The following is a 23,782-nucleotide window of genomic DNA, read 5'->3' as shown; positions in this document are numbered from 1 at the left end:
TACTGACAGAGTAAATATATTACCTGCATTTTTCAGGGTGCTCTTCTCGCTTGTTATTAAATTCTAATGAAATTTTTGCATCTAATCCAATTCCAAAGTAGTTGTTCATGACACATTTTTCTGAATATCCCTCCCTGTTAGAGGAAAGGAGAAAATCAGGTGTACATTTGTACAGAACCCGGACATGCAAACATATTTGACCAAGAGTGTAATAGTTCATATTCTGTTCTGTGACCAAAGATACTTCAAGAGATCTTTCCTCTGAATCTTCCTGAGTAAACTGGTTTGGGCTGAAAAACACAGTTTTGAAAGACTACTGTCCTCCTCCAGGTAAGGAAGGGATAAGTGAAAAATGTCTCCCATTATTTTCAGCTGCTGCAAAAAAATTTTCACTGCTCATAACTAGCCCAGCACAATCCAGCTTATTTTCAGACATTGACATCTACTGCCAAATGATGGCAAACAAGAACTTCATAATGCAAAAAAATAAGAGACTACAAAAGTGTAAGGATGCCCTTAAGGAAAGCAAAACAGTGCATTTAGAAAAAAATAATTTCTTACAAGGAATCTGGATCCGGGTCAATAAACGGCGTAGCACCAAATGGATCGATGTTTGCTAGCAACATTTTGCTAATAATTGAACTTCCTGCAATGGAAGCAGCTAGGCCAGCCCTTAAACCTGATTAAAAAAGAAAAAAACAAAACAAAACAAAACAGAAAGAAAATAAGAAAAAAATTTGTATTTTATAAATAGACAAACATATAATATAAGCCACATACTGGGAAACAAAATTCTGTACAGGAAAAGATTGTGATTCTACCACAATTTTTACCAAAATTGTTTATCTTTTCAAGTCTCTGGCTCCCCTAAGCAGAAAGGCAGCTGTGTTGTGGTGGTTCTCTTCAGGACCACCATTGAGAAAGAAAAAAAACAAAGAAAATTAAGGATTTCAGGCCAACACTCGCTGGCTGGTATAGTAACCAAATGGGTGACCTAATATCCAAAACGACTGCTAGAGCTTTTCATTCAGTCTAAACTTAATTTCCTCTCTTTTGTCCTATCCTTTGGAAGCATACATAAGGAATATTCTTACCGTTTTTACAACTGGAAGAGCCATAGTTTAACTTAATTTGTGGGAAAATCATGGCCTCAACATGCCTGCTTTGATGAATATCAATTTCACTCTACAAAATACTCTGTAATGCATGTAAACAAAGCAAAATACTAACAGTTTTTACTTAAATTTGTCTGAAGAAAAACTGTAAGCTTGGTTCCACTTTATTTTAGCTATACTAATAAAGTTAATTAAAACAGAATTTTACTAGTGCTCTTTAATATCAATTGCATTTGGAGCAGAACAGATATTTTTTCATCAGTCAGTTTCATTTGGGTAAGAAGATTTTTTTTCTAAAAAAATTTTTCTTGTTTTACAGAGCAGCTTTGTGTGATTTCAGTTATCCACTTCCAGACAGCCATCTACAGACAGTTCTTACTCAGAGGGTTGAACTTTACACAGCTTTGTCCCTCAGCCTCTTCATCCTAATCCATTGATTAGGATAAATGACAGAAGGATTTGGGGGCACCTGTGGATGAAAAATTGGATGTGACCTGGCAATGTGAGCCTGCAGCCAAGAAAGCCAAATGTGTCCTGGGCTGCATCCAAAACAGCATGGCCAGCAGGATGAGGGAGGGGATTCTGCCCCTCTGCTCTGCTCTGGTGAGACCCCACCTGCAGTGCTGCATCCAGCCCTGGGCTCTCCAGCATAAGAAGGACATGGAGCTGCTGGAATAAGTCCACAGAGGGCCCTAAAGATGACCAGAGAGAGCTGGAGCACCCCTCCTGTGAAGACAGGCTGAGACCCAAGACAGACAGAGTTGTTCGTCCTGGAGAGGAGAACGCTCCATGGAGAATTTATTGGGCCCTTTCAAAATACAGAGGAGATTTATAAGAAAGATTGAGAGACTTTTCACCAGGGCCTTCAGTGAAAGGAAAAAGGGCAGTGGTTTTAAACTCAGATAGGGTAGGTTTAGATCAGACCTAGAAAATGAGGAAAATGTTTGGGATGAGGGCAGGGAGACATGGGAAGAAGTTGCCCAGAGAAGCTGTACAAGCCCCACCACTGGAAATGTCCAAGGTCAGGCTGAATGCTTTTCTGAGCAACCTGACCCAGTGAAAGATGTCAATGCCCATGACAGAGGGATGTACTAGATCATCTTTAGAGGTCTCTTCCCACCCAAATCACTCCACAATTCTATGATCCTGAATTTTACTTTTCACCCTCCGGAATCAAATGAAACACTTCTGCTACTTGTGATTTGTCCCAAATGGTCAGACATATTCTATATTATTATGCATTTCTTCCTATACAATACAACACAAAGATGTGTAGGTCAGTTCAAACAAATTCAGGGCATGAAGAGAAAGTCATTATTTGACAGCAAGCAGGAGATTACAAGACAATATTAAAGTAGGGTAGGAATAGCAGATTTCAAAATCATAGTTACCTGGGCAGATAATCCTTGTGTTAAGGACTGGAAGGTTTTCCTTGCTTGCTGCCAAAGCTGGAGCAGAGAAAGAACCTGTCTGAGAATGGATACCTCGGCTTGTACGTCTGTCAGGAGATCTTGGTGCAGTTTTAGCTGTGCAGAAAAAACAGAAGCAAGAATTAATTAGACGTATTATGACATTACCAATACATATTTTTACAGTCCTGAAAAATGTCAGAAGCATTAATTTAATCTGTTTTCACTCCAAGACAAAAGTCCTTCCCCCTTCACACCACAGTTTTTCTTCTAAATACAGTAAGAAAACTCAGAAACAGATCAAGGGACAAACACCAATTAAGATGACCAAGTGTACATGGCACTAAACATTAATTCCCAACTTATACTTCAAGCTATCAGCAAAAGTATTTTAAGTATTAAATGTAAATATGTTAATAAAATCTATCATATACACCTTAAAATGCAACAGTATTTAACACTGCAGTAAGCTCCTGATAAACATATTACTGAAATAATTAAATTTCATCTATGTTTACTTATAAATATGCACATATCACACAGTATATTATAATTTATAACCATTTTAATATAGGCAGTTCCATGGCCTGTAGGTAGAATATCTATCTCATCAACACCTACATTATTTTCTTTAAGCAGCTAAAACAGGCCCATGCCTGCAACAGATTCTGAAGAAAAATCAGAGAAAACTCTGACAGCTTTATTTACAGCCAAACTGAAAACTGCAAGGGCAGGGAAAAAGCCATTCACCTTTGCCTTCTGATTTAGAGAGACTGTGGGGGGGAATCAGTTTTCCATAATAATTTTTCACAGAATACCTCCGAAAACAGACAAACCAGCAATTTCCCAAATAATTAACTTATTTATTAAAATTCTCCGGATGATGGATCATCAAAACCTTGACAGATATTAATGCGCTGATGTAACTGTTATTGAAAAAGGCTTAGGAAAAGGAAAGGGAAGAAAATCAAGGGGAAAGAGAAGATATTCACAGAGTAACTGGTAGCTCAGCGAGCCCAGTTACCCTTTGGCTGCCTCTGGAGGTGATGAAGAAGAATCAAGGCAGAGGGCTGACCTTGGGTGCTGTAATTTACTTTCCTGGCAGAACTTGTTTCATGCAGCCTGAGGAAATATGCAAGTGCCTGATTCAGCCTGGTGAAGTTAATCTCTGTGTAAATCAGCCCCATCAGACATACCCAGAAACTGGTGCCCCAAGGAAAAAAAGTTTGGGTATTACCAAATGCTTTGTTATAGCATTTCCATGTGCATGTAGAAAACTCTCGCACAACAGATGGTCACAGACACTTCTTGGCTATCTCTGCTCCAAATTATCTCACATGTTAAAACTATTTCAGCTTAAGACAATTGCAATCTTGACCATCTGAGGAAGCTCAGAACAAAAAAATGAAATTATTTCAAGATAATCTGATTCTTCCTCTCAAAACATGAAAACTAATCCAGCAAAAATAGAATCAGTAGGACTAGCACCAAGACAACAGCAGGGAAACATCAGGTTTGTGGTGGGAATTATAGAATGCTTCCTTTTCAGTGGCTGCCAGTGGGACAAACCAGGTCATGTTAATAATAACTTAGCCTTAGAGTAACATGGGTGCACTCTATGAAGATACTAATGCAAAGAAAATGTTGAATGGGAAAATCTTGAGACAAAAGGAATAACTAAAACAAAGGTTTAGACATTGTGCTCTCTTCGGGCCAGGATTTTTCTTTTTTTTTTTTTTAAGTGATGACAATCTAACATAGAACTGTAAATGGAATGGCAAAGTGTCTACATTCTTGTATACCTAGAGTAAGATTGCACACCTTTCTGGATGACTTGCTGAAGTCAAACAGAAATTATTATACACAGGACAAAAAAAAAGTGGGCAAATTTTTCTGGGATGTTTTATATGAAAGGTTCGACCAAAAGAACTAACAGCTCCTTCAGACTTTCACACCTGCATAACAGCCATAGCAGTTTTCACAAAATGCTACAACATTGCATAGTAGCAATACAACACATTGATTTGCATCTATGCAAGACAAAAACACTGTAATAATAATGTAAAAAATAACAAGGAATAAAAATGGCAAGTGATATCTAACAAAAGTAATTAAATATTTAGATGATGGTGTTAACATATGGAAAAACATTATCTCCATCAAATGACCAGGAAGATCCTCAGAGGGTAAAATATAATACTCAGAACAAAACTAACATTCATTTTTCATAATACTACTGAAAAATTCACAAGACTGTTCACACAATCTATTCTCTATGTACTTGTGAATTAGGGCAGTTGTATTAAATAGGAAAATCATCAGAGCAGCTGCTCTTTATTTGACAGATGAGACTCATGGCAATAACTGCAATAAAGATAAACTTTTGCTGTGAATGCTCTGATAAAAACAACAGAGCCCTGGTGCAGATAATTGAATTCATGTTTCATGCTTTGTCCCTAAACATCTGTCATCCACTAACAGCATTAATATGAACTCTATTCCACACACATGAATATAATTCAGCTCCCCACTAGATGCAGAAATTATACCATCAAGAAACAAGGGGTTCAATAAATTTCTAGACCTGTATATCTTTATTATACAGTTAGGGCAGTGGGATCCAATCATCTGTAGGGCCAGCATCCCCTATGAGCTACTATTGAAAAGGGATAACCAACGTGCATTGATTCCTATAACCAAGAAAAAATAAGAGGGACCAGTGAAGAGGCAATCACTGGAGAAAACCTGATGTATTGCTGGAAAAAACATGAGATCCTGGGTCAACAGAAGCTCCAACAGCCCTATGTCTTGTTTCCAAAGTAGGAGCTACAAACACAGGCACCAGCTTCAGAGCAGAGCCTTGTGACAACAACTTTTGAGCATTTTAGTGTGAATTAGGGTGAAAAAAGGAGATACAAATCCCAAAATAATTTTCTCCTTTAGCCCCAAGAAGTTGCTCACCAAGGATCTAGTGGACAGTCTTTGCTGCCTACCAGCTACCACTGTTTCTCTGTGACTCACAGATCTCACCAGCAGTGCTTCACTGTCTATTTTGATAATATGGAAAAGACTGAAATTTCCACTGCTAAGAAGCAGCTTTCCTAAAATTTCTATGTAGCTTGAGAATCTCAGTCTACAACTGAGACATGCTATTGCCACCATCACCTAGGCTCTAGTTTTTGCTCAGGTTCATGTAGAAAGGTGAGTGTAAACACTGGATTAAATTCAGCAAGTGTCTTCTCAGCTTTGTAAATACATTCCAAAAGACTAATCTATTATTTTCCTCATTTTTCCATTAACTTTTATTTATTCAAATCTATCAGAATTTGTGAGTAGTTTCCAGTTCAACAGGATGCTAGCATTTTTAATTATGGAACCAATTATACTCCAAATACAACTATAAGGAGATGAAATATTTCTATTATATTCTTAATTTACTCACTTGATGGAGACTCAAGTTCCTTTGTATCTTCCTCTTTTTCCTCTTCTTTGGATTCATACAATTCTTTGCTGTATTCTACTGGAGACTGATTTACTTGTTCTTCACTATGAGCATTCTGCTCATCCACAACTGTTATTAAGAGAAAAGACAAAATTTCAAGGATTCTAAAGAAAAACTGCATACATCAAAATAAGCACTTTTTTTGGTAGCTTTTTTGTTTTAAAATATCAACAAAAGAATCTATTGTCAATTCAGTGAAAGAGTCGGTCAGTTCTTTAACAGTTCATAAAGATTTGCTGTCAGAAACATTTATTTTGTGGAGGTAATAGTTAAAAGAAATGCACTTTTATATATGCACACACATACATACATAAGTACTCACACCTGCAGAGTCATCAACATTCAAACAAGCTGTATCTTTTTTCTTGCAGCTTGTAATATGCACATAATTTTATCTATATAAGAATATAGAAATAAAATTTTATAATGAAAACTTATTCCAGTTAGACAAGCAAACATCATTATCCTATCCTATTCTACCACTCTGGATCAAAATGTTGCTGATGTGCACCTTTTTCTGCTTGTTCAATGATCTGCCTCACAGCTTTCTTCAAGCTGTTTGCTCGGAGCATTAACTGTTCCCTTGGTTTGAAGAGCTTCTGGGAAGACTTTGAGACACATTCTGCTAATTGCTCTTTGCTTTCAGACAAGGATTCTTCACTTGAAAACTCCTCTGGTTCTTCTTCCACAATGGGGGGAGCAATGCCTGGGAGAATGGGAGCAGCCTGGGCTTCTGTGTGGAGAGCCTGGAGCAATAGGTCCAGTTTTTCATTTAACTCTGAACACTAAGACAAAGTGGGAAAGACACACACACATTAAAAAAAAATTAAACAGCAAACATGTGAATATTTTCAGGAAATAAAGTACCAGACTATACTTGAAACTGTAGGTGTCTTTAGTGTCTGTGTAATTCCTCATGTAAAAACCAAACTGTGGTTCAGTGTTTCAGAATATCAGACTATAAGTAGGTCTGCATGGGCTGGTTGCAGACCCTGTGACACTCAAACAGATTACAGCAATTATGATACAAATCCCCTGCACTTAGATCCAAATACCATTCCATGCTTAACTCAGCCTGTCCTGTAACTATTGATTACATCCTACCCTACTCCCAATGACTCACAGCACAGAAAACCATCTGAGGTTTGTCCATACATGGGTGTTCAGTACCCCAAATTTGAGAGGCATCTATCAGCTTTTAGGCTGAGACACATGGGGTTTTTTTGCAATACAGCTGTACATTTAGGCAAGTGAGTAGTCACAGAGCAAGTAGATCAAGCCAGAATCAGACACTGTCAAATGCCTCTCCCCAACACTTAGCAATTGTTCTCTCTAGGTACATAGGAAAAGAAAGGATTTTCTGTGCCTAAGGGAAAGAAAACACTCTTTGGCCTTGAAACAGTTAAAAAGAAAAACTAATTTTCTGAAATGTGCACCGGATAGAAACATGAACCACAAATTGCCACTTAGCAAGTACATTTTCTGACTCTGGGATTGTCGAGGATTTTGCTTCCTTCTTTTCTTTTCAGCTCATGTAAATTTTGTGTTGCATACCTAATCCCTCTGTTGTTTTCTTTCCCAAAGTCTTTGCAACATGATCTCTACATTTTGCAGTGTAAACCACTAGTTTTAAAATTGTGGTCTGTGTCCCCTTCATTCTTGCAGCATACTCTTCATTATCCCATTTTCCTGTAGCTAACTTAATCCCTGGAAGTATAACTAATGCAAAAAAAAAAAATCCTTTTATCTCTATGTATGCTACCATGAACTTTATCCTTTATGAAGAAAGTATAAACACTTTAAAGAGATCCCAGAGTTTAAAGATGGTTTTGAAATAATTAACTCTATGCAATAAGAAGAGAAGACTTTTGAAGTCACTGGTTGAAATGAAAGCCAAGCTGGGCATTCTAGAGAAATGTAAAAATTAAACATCCATGAGCTATTAACTTTAAGAACCCAACAACTTTAAACCTGAATGCAGTTGTAGTCTTACTTTAAGGGCCATGGCATCAGCTTCCTCTGCATTTTCCATCGGTTTTTCATAAGTCTTCCCTATTTTGGCAACAAAGTCCTTTACAGTTTCACATAATATTCTTCAAATAAAAAGAAAGGAGAGGGAAGAAATCAAATGAAATAAAATAGATTTCTTTTGAATATTAAATTCTCATGGCAATTTATTTATATGGACACTGGATAAATCCTTCATGTTGGAAACTGAAGCAGTGATCATACTTGCAAATCAGATAGCACTCTTTCCCATAGCTTCCAAAATTGAAGGGATAAGATTTAAAACAAAAACTCTTTCACTTAAGCTTTGGCATACACCGTATCTCAGCCTCTTATCTGAAATAAACATGACTGATTTTATCCACTCCCCTGCTTGTACACCTTCCCTAGGAGAGGACTTAGCAAATTTGTATTGACTTTGGTAACTTACAAACACAGTCATGCAAAATCCCATGCAAAGCTGGAGCTTTAAAACCATGGAGAAAATCTACTGACTTTAGAGCAGCACTTCTTAGATGAAAACATATGGCCACACACATCCCACAGTCCAGCTTGTGCTTTTGAACCGACCCTGAAGCTTATCTGTGGAAACTACAGTGGTTGCAAAGAATTTTCACTGTGTAAATCAGAAAAATACGTGGTTCTTGTTACCTGCACTGCAGACAGACAGCAACCTTACTAATGAGGGGAGGATAATTGCTTAGTCCTGTTCATTTGGTTGACATTTTTCTGACAGAAATTAAACAGATTTAACAAGGTACAGAACCAATTTAGAATCTGGAGTTAATAATATCCTGCAGTTTAATCTTCCATATGTGCTATGTATAGTTTAAAAAACAAATTGTTAACTTGCTTTTACGATAAAAAAAAGATGTAATGATATTCAGATATATTCTAAAAGATTCTATGACTGCTCTTTTGCATATTGCAAAACAAGATTTTTTTCATAGAGAAGGTATATGCAGATTCCCGATGATATCCATGATTTGCCAAATTTCTCTCATTTCAAAGAATTTCAGTTAGGGGAAAAAAATCCCATTAATGTTGTAGACCACTATTGATTGAACTGATATAGACAGGCCTACAACAAAGCTACATAAGCTAAAGTTCTGCTTCACACCGGTGAAATTGCTTGCCCTCTAAACATATACATTACAAAAAATAGCTGGAAGAAATGCAGTGTGAAGTAGATCACATCTTTGCATTAGTAAGAGTAAGTTCCATATTTAAGCCATGCACTGATTTAGAATGATTTAACATAATTTTATATAGATCTTGTGTGATTATTTTTTTTTAATTTAGTATTAAGCCATCCATTACAACTGTATCATCTAAAAATTTTGTAGAAAATAACATCCACTCTAAAAGATGTAAATCAAGATATATTAAGCCAAGCCAGTTGGCCATCCATAAGAAAATCAGGCTTAGACAGAATGCTATTATGGTGATGATGTTACACAGCAAATTTATTCCCCACGTTGTACATAAAATTGATTGACTCACTTGGCAGATGATATGACAACTGAATGCTGATCAGAATTGAGAATTTTTGCAAGATGAGCAGCAACTGAATCTTCATAAGCGGATATCTGAAAACAAAGAGAAAAGAGACTCCAATTTCCATACAGTCCAGCAGTTTAATACCAAGTAGTGAGTTTAAACACCTCAAAAATAGCAGGATTTTCATTTCTTATCTAAAACAAGGCCAAGTGTCTGGCAACAAAGATTCTACATGCATACTTTATTTTATGTACCAGATTTTTAATATATGAAGTTTGCATCTGAGAACTTTGTCCACAGTTCTTTTTCTCCTGTAGAGAAAACAGCAAGTTATTTCTAGGCTAAAATCAGTCTGGGAGGCAGAAAAGACTTCTCAGATTTATAACAACCTACAGTATTATAATCTAATATATTTTACTTCTAATATAAGCAAGGCTTTCCTCAGACAAATTGCTTAATAAGAATAAATCAAAAGTTTGCAGTTATAATCTGGAATTTTCACTTTATTGTCAGGTGGGCTCCCACTTCTCAAGAGCCACAACTGACAACAGCTGCCAAACTGACATAATGTTATCAAAACCAGTTCTCAAGGAGCAAACCATTTATGGCTTAGTCTTTACAAGAACATTAAAAATTACAAGTTACAAAATACTAGGAAAATTTGGACTGGATCAAAGATGCATCCTCATACACTACATCCTATCTTAACATAGCTCTGGATCCAGACCTCAATTTTAAAAGAAAATTCTAACAAAATTTTGAGTCCAAAGCTAAAAATGAATGCAGTTCTGACAGCTCCCTTTAAGAATCAATTGAAATCTCTTAGCATACTTTTGTGTTTGATTTTGAGCAGGCAGATATACCACTTCAGTTTTTTCTCCTAAAACCCAGCCTTCAATGTAGGACTCTGACACTGAATCAGTTTTCATTTCAAAGGAGAAAACAAAACAAACATCTGATCTGTAAGAATGAATTACAGTTTTTCAAGCATCAGTACAAGATTTCTGGAAGCCAAGTGGAATTAATGTCCTGAAACTGCAGGAGGAAGGAAGGGGAAAAAGAATCAAATATATACTTTCATTTTCAAACAGTGGTATAATCCAACACCTACTATAAGGTAATAATTATTTTTTCTGAAATAGCCTCAGTCAACAATGTAAAAAAAAACATTAAAATAGAGATTGAATAGTGTACTCAAAGGCAAATGGCTGTCCAATTCAAGTAATGGCAGGCAATATAGACTATAGAATACATTTTCTAAAAAAGTTTTATATGAGCAAGCAGTTCCTTCCATTTTCAGAAAGGGCTAAAAAAAAGTTTCAAGGCCAGAAATAGCTAGAACAAAATTATGATGAAGATACCCTTGAAAATTTTAACTGTCTTGAAAAATTAGAGGCAATAAAGCTTGATCTGCATTGCTGACACCAGAAGCAGAGCTGTGTGCAAAGCAACTCCCTCAAAATCCCAGCCTTCTTGCATCTCTATATCCAGCAATCCATCAAAGGTTATAACCTCCTTGCCAATTAAAAGAGCCTGAATTATTAAATTGTTCAAGAGACTGCTGATTAATTACTGCTTCTCAAGTACTTTTGAGATACAGTTGATATGCATTAAGTTTCTTGGGAATATATTATTTTCTCATTTTTAGTCAGACTTTTGGTGCCAATTAATTTGATTAAAGCATCTCCTTCTCTCAAAATTGAAACTTCATCAGCTGGTACAAGCACAATCTAGTCTGGAAGACAAACTAAGCTTTTCTTTGATGATGCTTAGGATTTTGAGCTCTCTCAAGAACAAAGAGAAAGTCTAGTGATTTCACCTGATAAAACTCAAGCTGCAAAATGCTTCAGTCTTTCTTTAGGAATGCAATCCTTGCCTCCATAATGCTGGGGGCTTTTTTTCAATGTTTAATCCAAACTCAACATAGCAGATATTTGCTTTTATATATATTTAAAAAAAGTTTTTTTAATATTTATGTATATTATCATAGCATATATATTATGATACAGTAACTAAATTACACAATTATATACAAAACTATATATAATATACACTCATATATAAGAATTATCTAAAATATATTGTATTATTATATTACATATGACACTAGACTACATTCTTATCCAACATGCTATATAAATATACTTTCTAATACATATAAAAATATACATATATATATTCAGGGAGAAATTTTTCAGACAGATTTGCTAGAAACTCCTTACCTGCATTCCTTCTAGGCAAATAATACAGAACTGTAAACCTTACTTGAGATACACAGCAAGAAAAGGTCTTAATTCAGTTCAGTTAGCAGATCACAAAACATCTGCTTTTCACACAAATGCTTCAATTATGCCTATTGTCATCCCAGAAGCTTCAAGTTAAGTACTTGAAACAACAAAACAAAAGTAAAAGTGCACCTGGCACTCCTCTGACTCTTCTGCAGTCACAGGAAGAATGGAAGGCTTTGCTGGTAATTTCAGTTCATATGACATTATACTCCACCTAAAAGAAACATAAGTATCCAGACTGTTAGTTTTATACTCTCTCTACTACATTAACAAAAATCAAATTCATTGTCACACCACAGAATAGCTATGTATTAAAAAAAAAGGAGCTTAACTTGAAGTTGTAAACTATATGAGTGAAATAATTGAGATTAAAGCTAATAATCTGTTTTATTGCTTAGACTACTTTTTAGTGATTAAATTATCAGTCTCATTTGTGAAAAAATCATGAGGCATTCAATATAGACAAAGATTTTCTGGAAAAAACATTCACATTATAAAAGAATTTGTGCAAACATACTGCAGAAGTAAAAGGAAACTAGACATCTTCCTAAAGAAAAATCTTTGAAGTGACATTAGCTTTCCATCTCAACTAGAGGAGGCAGGCAGGAAAACAAAGCAAATGATGAAGTGTCTTCCTTGACATATATGTATTTTTTTTGTCTGGTACAAGACAGCATTTGACAGAATAGATAGTATGAAACCACTAATAGCTACAACACCCTTCAAAGCCTGTTGAAAAGAACAAGTAATCACTGCAGATGAGCCTTGGGAGCAAGTATACTGAAATTAGACCAAAAAATAAAACAGAGCATTTTTTCACTACAGATAAGAGAAACATGATTTAATCTACAAATTTTTCAGAATCTTAAGATCAGTAATAAGCATTTTTTCTACATACTTTGTTGTAAAGCAGTCAAGTAGTCTGCAGAAAGGAGTAAAATAAAAAAGGCTCCTTTATTTCATAAAAATAACTTAAAGTAAAATCCCTTATGATGACATTTGAGTGTTTTAACTAGAGCAAGAAGAGAAACACTCATGGAGAGAAAGGAATAGTGTAAGAAATACTTCTCTCAAAAACTTCCAGAGCTAGATTGGAACAGCATGACCATCGTCATCACAGATTTTTTTTTTTTTTTTTTTTTTTTTTATGGAGATTGCTGCTTTCTTTTATGGATGAAAATGACATGAAACAACGAGGGGGAATATATCAGGTTTTTTACTAAAAAAATGCCTCAAACAGAAATATTGGTTATGGAAACAATTAACCCAGTATCTTGTCAACAGCTGATGCCTTGGGAAAGGATGAAAGCACACAAGGTGAGTTTTCCCCACATCCAGGGACAGAGAACTCAGGTGTTTTCTAACTAAAGGTGCTACCATTAATGGTGTTTAATCAGCATGCATGGAGTCCCTAAAATTGTTCAAATCAGTTTTGAGTCTACGTCATTTCTTAATGCTCACAACTTGCAAGAAGCTGTCAACTTTTGAACATATTTGGAAAGCACACTTCCCAGTTCCATCAACCACTCATCCCTCTGACTCTTTAGTTTAAAAAGAAGGCTAAAGAGCTGTCCCCATTACAAATTCTTTCATGAAGTAAAAAAAAAAAAAAAAATCCACTGAACACCAAGTCTCCAAGATGAATTTTAGGCCATCAGAAACCCAAATAAATAAAATTTTAATCCCATAGTAAGCGATGTATATACACATTTAGGTTTACCTGTCTAACATTTTTGTGCTGGCTCGTTCTAGCTTTTCCAAAATCTGAGGAAGTTGTGTATCATCATCACAGGATCCTCCCCAGCCAAGGACACGAGCAAGGTCATTTCCAGTACCAAGGGGTAACACTCCTAACTGACACTGAAACACAACACAGGAACAAATCTACTGTTGCAAACTAGAAAGAAAATATAAGTGGCTACAAATGCTTGTTATTTCAATCAACAAATCTTAATTTCATAGCTTATGTCTAAAGCCTGTAAGTTAAATTTTGCTATTTTGCTACAACTAGTCCTGTTTATAACAGTGAAAACTTTCATTAAATCATAACTACTGAGTTTATCCCGTACACAGAGATATAACAAACAACCAAATCAAGGGAAAGGTAAGCACACAAAATTACACCTAGTCAGTCTAGGCAAGGAAAGTAAATATGCACACTTGCCTGCTTGTGCAAGCTGAGCTTATCAATTTCTGACAAGACCCAACCCACACTTCCATCGCCACCGCACACAAGAATCCTGAAGTTGTCAAACTTCTGGAATAACCGCAAACTGCAGAGAAAAAGCAGAGCTAGTTACATCCATTAGCAAGAGATCAGTGACATTCATTAGCAATTGTTACAGGAAAATATTGTGCACAGCATTTTTATGATCCTTTTATTGTTGTGGGGTATGGGGATACAACCATCTACTTAATTAACCTATCTGCAGCCCATCTGTCGCTGTATATTCCACTTACACTGACATTTCTGATAAATAACATGCCAAGTTATTATTTTAAAAAATCCCTTGATATTGTTTTCAGGATTTTAGAAGTCTGATTTTATTGATTTTATTAATATTAAAAAAAAAGAAAAATAAGTGATAAAATTGCAACTGCTCCATGCTTCTCACTTCAGCCAGAAGCATAATGCACTAGTGGGGACTTTTCACAAAAAGAGGTTAAGACACAATGACAGGATGTGCTTCACAGTATGAGTGGGCTTTTGTTGGTGTAGGGCTAACTAAATGTAAGGACCATTGAGAGCAATTCACAAACAAAAGGTGATCACAACAATATAACACAAATAATACAAGTATTTCATATTATATCCTTAAATCCATATGCTGCTTTTGCTTTCTATTGCTATTCCTCCTATTCTCTGACTTTTAACACCTCCAGAATACAACATTTGGACAGTACAGAAAAGGAAGACAAGAGAGACAGAAAATGCAGAAAGGTGAAACATAGAAGGAAAGGGAAATGAGATGTGAAGAAACAGCCAAGAGGTAAAAACAACAGAAACATAAACTAAAAATAAATAAATATTTTTTTTTAAATGAGAATTATAAAAACTTTAAACACCAGCAACAAAAATATTTATTTTTAATGCATGTTATTTTCCAGAATATGTGTATTTTCTGAATCATTTCTAAAAAGCAAAATTTCAAGATCACAATTTTTTGAAGAATTTTTATTTTTTCTTGAGAAAATAATGCTACTTGAATATGAGGGGCACATACCTACTCAAAACAAAAGAAAAGGATATTTAAGGGGAAAAAATGTTCATACCAGAGCAATTTATCCTATGCCTAGAAAAAGGAGAAAACCCCTAGAAATACACTGTCTCATACAATGTACCTCTGCTTTTTAGATCAACTAGAACAAAAGAAGACATCAATGTGACCGAATAGAGTAACTGCTAAGGACCTCTCCTTGTAAACACTTTGGGAGTAAAAGCACCCAATATGAACTGCAATTTCTGTGCAACATCAAAGTGAGCCACCTCAGCCATGGTAGAGCTATATGAAGGAAGAGAACTTGAAAATATATTTTTCAGACTGTCTCCTTTTAAAGACTGTCTAATCAGTTAAGACAAATGTAATTCTAATTACATGTACAAAATGCTAGCTAAAAATTACTTAGATTAAGCTCAGATTGTCAGGTTTATAATGAAAAGAATATTACAACTCAAAGAGTAAATATGAGATGATTATAACACAGTACTAATTATTATAATCTACAACTGTAGTAAATTATATTTGTATTACTTATGCACTGCTTGAACTGAATTTTTGTGGATTTGCTTTATCTACTTTTTATCATTAAGTATAATTCCATATCTTTAGAGTACAAAAATTAGTACTTCTAGTTGCTGTAATTGATACTATTAGGCCATTTAACCACATCACTATACCTGAGTGGAATTGACTGAGGCAATGGAAATGTGGGCACGAATTTAATCTTCATAAATGTGCAAAGACGCTTGAGTTGTGGCCATCACTATGTAAATTTCATCCCTATCTCTCCAACAATCAAGCCTTAGATTTTGGGGAGAAATGCCTGATGGTTTTAATTTTGTTATTGCTCCAAATTCTGTGGGCTAGTAATTTTCTTGACTATTTGCATATGCTGCATAAACAATATTTTGGATATACTTTTCAGATGAAAAATTTTTCATGTAATTGCAAATTACCCACTGCAGACCCCCCTACTGACATTTGTGTTCAGAATTTTAAAAGATGCAGAGCACATTCATACAATAGCTTCCTTCCATAGCTGCACACAAAAAGATCAGAGGAATATTTGAATTATGCACGTGAAATGAAGAAAAGCACCTGGGCAACTGTTCAGAAAGGTAAAATCAAAGTCCCTGTGATACAGGAAAACATCTGAACATTTGTAGCAGTTTTGAGCCTTACCAGTTAATAGTAGTCAAAGCTAGCCAAGAGCATTTGGTTTTGAATTTTTGAGCTTTTCTAGAACGAAAATGTTATCCTACAATCCCTTCACGCACCGGAATTTATCTTTAAATTCTGCTGTCTCTTAGATTTTAATGAGGAAGTCAGAGTAGATATTGGTGATAGAATTATAGCAACAAGGAGATAAAACGCTATAAAACAAGGGGAACACAACACTATACTTTGCACCTAATTCCCTTGTGGAAAGGCTTGCTCAAGATTTCCAAGGTCATTACCCTAAGTGAGGTCCTCCATTCATTAAATCGAAGACCTGAGCTGGATTTAACGACTGTTTGAATCGACGAAGAAACTTTACTCCCTGATTGTCTCCACTCTTTGAGTTAACAAAAACTAAAAGAGGACTGGCACAGGATGGCGGGCATGTGGCTTTCCAGAAACCTGTAAACATAGTTAGAAAGAATGAAATAAATAAGGCTTCCTAAAATGAACAACACAAAAAGAAATCATGGGAAAGAGGAAGATAGGGATGAAGGACAAAAGGAGTACATTTTATCATGCATAATTAAGTGCTAAACTGAGTATTAGTCCTGCAAGGAAAACATAATTGCACAAGATTTACCAGTTATTTTTGTTTGTTTGTTTCTGGTATTTCAGTGCCTAGATTTAGTAAAATCCTGAAGACAATAGCTTTATTGTTTTTCAACTGCTATTAACTTTTTAGAATGCTTCTTAAATCTCATTTTCACATATTATTATCATATAATTGAATATCTATTTCAATTACAAGTGTTTGGTTTTCAATCTTATTATGCTTTAACTTTACTGGGTTGAACTGGATCATCCATGTCTGTATCAGCTTTTTAAGAGTACTCACAGATTTTAAAAGTGACTTGTACTCAGTTCTCCCAGGTGAGGCTTGGCGTAAGAGCCTTGTTTTCAGACTGAGGTTAAACTATTAAGTATAACAGAATCACTGAGCAACAGAAGACGTTCAGCTGTGATTCAAAACTTATTAAAGCCAGTGCAGATCTTAACTAATTACCGCAGGCTCTCTGTAAGGTCCTTAGTCAGAAGCACTAATGGACACTGTTGTCACTAATGTGACTGGTCCATAGAGGTAATGGCTTCCCAGCAACACTTCAAAATCAGACATCACACGTATAGGTTTTGACATTTGTCTCCGGTAGTATTAAAATGATTATGTTGTTTTCGATTGCTAAAAAAATACTAAAGCTACAAATAAAAAATTTCATTAAGGCATGCTAATTTAATTCCACATTATCATAATGTCTCGTTTCAAATAAGGTTTGATTAATTAATTTAAACACCAAGAAAACTAATTTCACATATTGAACAATCTTCCTGGCATGAGTAATAAATGACAGCATGATGCCTAAGACACCACACAGCAAATAAATAGAGTGAATATATACAGCATACTCAATCACTTTTACTAACTTCATGTAACAAAGTTCATTGAATTGCATTCAAGTTGTTGGTCTACTTTGCCATCAACACAAACTATAAAATTAAAGCAATTAAGATTTTGTTATACTTCTTTTTAAATCCATTCTCTGCCTTGAAGTGCAGTCTCTCACTGTTGATGTGTCTCTATCCTGAACCATGAAAAATCATTTTGGAGTTCTGAGCATTTGCTGGGTTTTTATCTGTGCGTTGCAGGACTTTTGCACTGCCCATATTTAAAAGAAATAAATTAGAGAAGCTATGGAAGCAATTCCTCTCTTAAGCCTGATAAAGTAGTTGATAGATCTGAGCTGTTCAGCTAGCTTACCTCTGCATAACGCAAAATTATCCAAAATTTGAAAACCCACAGAAGGAGTGGTATATGCCAGGCAGGCATCAGCTCACTTCATCTGAGAACTCTGATCATTCACTTGAAATGTTTCTAAGGGTCATAAGTTAAATGGAAGAAAATTTCTGCTGGGGCAACTTTAAAAAAAATTACAGTTTAATACTTCTCTAAAAGCCTACACAGAAAATTATACTTCTCTCTAAAATTGCAGACTGCATTCACCTGCTCAGCAGAAGGATTTTAGCCTTGTTTGTTTGCATGGATCTCAATAGGCACTGGAAGTCCAGAGGTAGCACTGAACACCCTACAGGACTACGTACCATCGGAGTCTATACTGTTTAGTGCTGTTGGAGGGATGATCGATACCTTACATTGGCCAAGTGGACATTTACGAGGGTACAGATCTTTACAGGCCGTGTGAACCTACAAAAGAAACAAAAATTACTCTCCTTCAGCAGAATTTCAAGGGGAAAATGCAACTAATACTATGGGATACTATGCTATCTATGTAACAAAAAATGGACTGGTATATAACATTTAGGTGTAGAGGGAAAAGGCATGAGACTAGGAAAATAACCTAAATGTTCAACCACAGAGCCTTGTAACTAATTCAACAAAACATTATTTTGGAGAACTTCAGCTACCCCTATAGCAGATAAGAATCATCCTTGAAAGGGAATCACTTGTCCCCACCCACAAGGAAGAAAAAAGCAAGCACCCAGCATCTGTGCTGGTGGCAGCAGGCAAAACAATAGCTCTGTACTTGCCTAGTCCACTGGAAGACATATTTGCATTAAAATCAGCACACCTACCAAGCAAGATCCATCTCCCAAAGTTGGGTCCCATGAACTCAGTATTGTAAAGGTCTCTACCAGAGATATTGGAAAGACAGGCACACGCAGAGGGGGCCGCATTTCACCTAAATTTCAAGTCACCTCTGGAGATGCCAATCATTTCCTACTGCTTGCACACACAGCCTTAGACACCTTTATGCCAGAAGCTTCAACAATAAATAAACTGCTGACTTGCATAAGAAATCCATCTTTTTAGACAAAAAGAGAAAACCATATATTGGGGAAACAGCAGTACTGAGGTAGAGAATTTCAATCAGCAACCTACAGATTGCCCTGAAGAAAAGAAAGTCAATATTTTGCAGTAAGAAACATGCTTCTACATTAATATTAATAAATATTAATATAAAATATTACTAAAATATTAATAGAGCAATAGCTACAATAAAAAATACAAGTAACATATGATCATTAGGCATAAGGAACAGGCACCTGAACATTCATTTAACAGCTAGAAGAAAGCAGAGAAAACACATTGGATGACAACACCTATTAAAGAAAAGCTGCATCTGGGGGTGTATTAAAAATTAACTGTGCAAGTAGGATAGTCATCTGAAATTCTGAATGCTAAAGAGACCTGAGTTTGCAGAAGCTGCCTGCTCCTACTTAATCCAAAAGCAGGCTGTGAAATGACAAAACAAAAGAATGGCAAGCAATAAAGCTGTCAAACTGCAGGATGCTTGGCTGTGGTTCAGTGCACCTACCATAGCTTTACACCAAAGGCACTTCCAATCCTGCAGGCGTAGAACACTGCCACAAGTCTTGTCACAGACTGCGCATTTGGCACTGACAGGCAGGTTTCCCTCTAACCATTGGTGAGGCATAGCTATCTGTGGAGAAGGAGACATTGGAGTTAAATACCTAGAAACAGAAATCAAAGGCTTGTGTCCCTCAAATACAGGTGGATTTAAACTATTTCTCACAGCTGTACTCTTTCATCAAAGGAGCAGGCATGATGGTCAGCCAGGATAAGGGGCACTGACACTCAGAAGGCAACAGCAATGAATGGATTACTCTGTTGTTCCACATGCTAGGCAGAAAACATGACATCTAACGAAGGGAGACTTGTCTCACTCATGGTAGCAACTAACCATAACACAAGGGGGCAGTTAAATCCAGAGACCCCATCATACAAACAAGTTCCCACTTGGTTATGTTGACTACAAGACACAAACCAGTTAAAAATACCTAAAATTCATTAAAAAAGGCAGGACAGCAGAATTCCTCTCACTTCACTTACCCACTCACCATGTTTGGTAAGTCATAGATCTATAAAGCAGTCCTAAATGCAGGGCAAAGCTTTACTCAGTGCACTCTTTGTCCCATTAATACCATGGGCAACTCAAGACACTAAGGTGTTCTACTTAGTACCAGCCTTCTAGGAAGAAGCTTCCCACTAGTGGTTCATACACAGCTGTGTTTGTAAAAATAGTCCATTTATCACAATCAACCTCTCAAAAGCTTTTGTTGTTTCTCTTGCAAATTTTAAAATTCCTGCTTTCATTGCCTCCCAATTTAGTGAATTCCAAACGGTCTTCCTGGGGAACTGCTCCAGGTAAAGAGGACAAAAAATAGATTGCCAAAATAGCATGGTAACAGTGTAAAATAACACCTTTCCTTAAGAGCAGTAGGAGCTTCTGGGAGCAATTCTCCAGCTGCAGAGTTTCTCTGCATGTGACCTTTAAAACCTTTAATACATCTACAATCTCGTGCCCACAGTTGTTAGATTTGCCTTGTGAGATAGGAATACAACTTTTGTTCTACATACCATGATAATCTTTGAGCAGTGTTCAGAAAAATAGCCACCTACCATTAACTTCAACAGGTCACATAGCTATACCTCTGGGCTCTTTTTTTTTTTTTTAAGAAACAGATTTGGAAAATACTGTAAATATGAACAGTACTTACACCATCTTCATCTTCAATGATGTCTTTTCCAATTGAGGCTAATGTAGTCCATTTGCAGTTATTTGTTGCTCGGACAGCACATCGTTTATGTGCTTTAAACTTACACACTGCAAGACACAAATAAACACATATATCCTGTGTTATTTGCTGTATTTCAATGATACACATATTTTAAAACATTAAACACAGATATCACATAAAATAGCCAAGTATATGTCACTTAGTGCTTCACACATGACACAAAACAACTAAAAGAAAATTCAGTTCATAATCACTCCAGCTTTAACTCTCTAAACCAGGTTTAATTGCTTAGCTGTAGCCCATGCTATGTGTGCCCTGAAATCCACATGGGTCCCCATTCTCCAGGTGCAAAGTACAATACAGTTTTAACTATGAGTTTGCCTTTTCCATTCTTCCAGTAATATGACTCAGATACCTGACTTAAATCTGCAGTAAGTCATGGGAGAGTGTTATACAAAAGTATTTTGATTCAGGAGCTCTGTTTCTTTGCTCAAAAGATGCTTTTGGAGCACCATGCTGGGCCTGTATTTCTGAGAACATGAGAAAGTGAAGGGTTTATGTGGTGATATTTTTATTAAGGACACTGAGGATTACACAATTTCCCAAGAGCCTATATCAAATCAGGAAGAACCTTACTTTTTACTGCATTCTTTATTAAAAGTCTGCTAATTGGAATACCCAGCACAAGTTGTGTAGTTAGGCAGACATTCTGACAACCTACTAACTATTTGAATTTTGTTCAGCTCAACTAATATGCCTAGTTAATGATAATATCTAAGACCAAACAGACTGACACACCCAAACTGTGGGTATTTCTTCTACTGGAAGTGCATGATGTAATTCTATTTAGAGTGCATTATATAAATTATTTTGGCAAAGACCATTAAAGGTTTATGAGAACTAGCCAGCAGATCAGAAGTAGTAGTCTCTTTTCAAACAAATATTTGACAGGAAATTATCAAGGCTTTGGCCCATCGCTTATCTACCATTTAAAAACATTAAGCCATAGCACAAAATGTCTTGTGAATAATAAATTTCCCATTTTAATTCCACTGATCCATTGCCAGATCAATTTAAAAAGTGAATTGAGACTATGTAAGCAACATCTGAATTTGAGAGCAACCCTCACTGTTCTGGGAGATGTGTGAAAGTAAGTGCTCAGCTCTCACTTTCTTACTTTCTAGAAAGAGAAGGAAAGAAAACAAAGAAGCTTCATTGCTTTTACAGTAACTCCCCCAGTCATTTCAAAAAGCAGCATTCATAGAATCATAGAATTATTTGGGTTTAAAGACACATTTAAAGATCATTTAGTTCCAGTCCCCCCTGCAGTAGACTGGGACATCTTTTACTAGACCATGTTGCTCAGGCCTCCATCCAGTCTGGCCTTGAGCACTTCTGGGAATGGAGTGCTCACAATTTCTCTGGGCAACCAGTGTCTCACCATCATCACAATAAAGAAGTTTTTCCTACTATCTAATCTCAACCTACTCTGAGTTTGAAGCCATTACCCCTTGCCCTGACCCCACATATCATTGTAAAAAGTATCTCTCCATATTTCTTGCAGGCTCCCTTCAGGTACTGGTGGGCTGCAATTACATCACCCCAAAGCCGCCTTTTTTCCAGGCTGAACAATCCCAACTCTCTCAGCCTTTCCTCACTGATCATCTCCATGGTACTCCTATGGATTCACTCAAATAGTCAATGGCCCCCAACGTAAGAAGGCCACGGACCTGTTGGAGCAAACCAACACAGACTCAAAGTGTGCAAATATCCCATAACTGTTAACAAACAGGGTAGACTCGCTTTTTCTAAATAGCTCAGCATCATACTGTGTGTTTGCCAGCCTAAGCTGATTCCAAGCATCTAATGAAGCCAGGTCTCACAGAAGCACAGAAATAAAGGCTGTATTTTTAATTGATGGACTATGAGCAGTTTTAAGCATTTGAATGTTTCAGAGAGGATATGCCACTGAATTCAGCTCCCTACTCATAAATGATAAGCACTTGCTTTGCCACACAGATCAAAATACAACAAATCAGAGAGGAGGGGGAATAGAAAATTACAAAGTAATAGAATGCTCAAACCCTACTGAGCTATGATTGAATTTGATCTTAGGAACCCTGTATTTAGTTTCTTTTTCAATAAGGCAATGAGAAAATCAATCCCAGGCTCTGAAGAGTTGCAGCAAGCCACTCTATAGATGCCAAGTGACAGGTAATGTTTTTGTAACTACTATAAATAACCTACCAACCAAATCTCAGACTAGACTCTGTGGGTCAACCCCTGCAACTTCAGTATCATGAAACAATTTATGTTAGTCTAAACATTAAATATTACCAACAACAATAACCTTAAGACACAAATGTAACTTGCAAGCAAAGAAAGGAAAACTTTAAATCAAACCTCAGTAGTAGCTACCACTATGATCTAACTTCTTTTGTCTCAGATTACACTGAATCCCATTCATGAATCAGTCTGATAGCTGAAGCCTTTTGGAAAATATGCAGACATATGGCTAGACATCAACTGCCATTACTTTGCCAATTAAAGATAATATATGAGAAAAATTACTCAGGAAACTTAACATTTCAATAGAGTTTCTGAATGCAGGTGTGTTGTCCTTGGTAGTACAACCATACACAGTTAGAGAACAGGACCCTCAGTCACTGCATGTAATGGATGGTTCTCAGTAAGTGTAGGGTTGCACCATACTCTGCTTCATAATAATTGTCAACAGGTATTTGCCTTATTGACTGAAAGCTAATGTGATACTGCTTTTTAGCCAGCAGTATTAATTTCTTCCCAGCCTTTTAAAATTATTGTTATTATTGGTGTTGTTATGCCCAGTAATACTATTACTACAATTAAGACAATTAATGTATCTTCAAAGCATCAGGGACTTCAGAACAGCTTCAACTGATTTTTGTAGTTACAGAAAACAGCATGGCTGTGATACAGTTTGCAA

General features: G+C 36.2%; 1 protein-coding gene across 3 annotated transcripts in view; it reads right to left on the bottom strand.

Annotated features, from left to right (window-relative positions):
- The window catches only part of DGKH (diacylglycerol kinase eta), a 150,670-nt gene that overhangs the window by 23,028 nt on the left and 103,860 nt on the right, over nt 1–23,782 (bottom strand). For all 3 annotated transcript variants that reach the window (XM_079301762.1, XM_079301763.1, XM_079301764.1), the window contains 14 exons: nt 20,797–20,903; nt 19,593–19,718; nt 18,358–18,460; nt 16,500–16,662; nt 13,986–14,094; nt 13,542–13,681; nt 11,951–12,035; nt 9,537–9,622; nt 8,020–8,119; nt 6,538–6,811; nt 5,967–6,095; nt 2,507–2,641; nt 562–679; nt 24–134 (listed from right to left, as the gene is read on the bottom strand). In XM_079301762.1, the coding sequence (XP_079157888.1) occupies nt 24–134; nt 562–679; nt 2,507–2,641; nt 5,967–6,095; nt 6,538–6,811; nt 8,020–8,119; nt 9,537–9,622; nt 11,951–12,035; nt 13,542–13,681; nt 13,986–14,094; nt 16,500–16,662; nt 18,358–18,460; nt 19,593–19,718; nt 20,797–20,903 (1,786 nt within the window). The remainder of the gene's footprint in view (nt 1–23; nt 135–561; nt 680–2,506; nt 2,642–5,966; nt 6,096–6,537; nt 6,812–8,019; nt 8,120–9,536; nt 9,623–11,950; nt 12,036–13,541; nt 13,682–13,985; nt 14,095–16,499; nt 16,663–18,357; nt 18,461–19,592; nt 19,719–20,796; nt 20,904–23,782) is intronic.

This window comes from Erithacus rubecula, assembly GCF_903797595.1.
Source record: "Erithacus rubecula genome assembly, chromosome: 1".
Classification (NCBI taxonomy): domain Eukaryota; kingdom Metazoa; phylum Chordata; class Aves; order Passeriformes; family Muscicapidae; genus Erithacus; species Erithacus rubecula.
The sequence above is the reverse complement of the archived record's forward strand: the minus strand, read 5'-3'. Positions and strand labels throughout refer to the sequence as shown.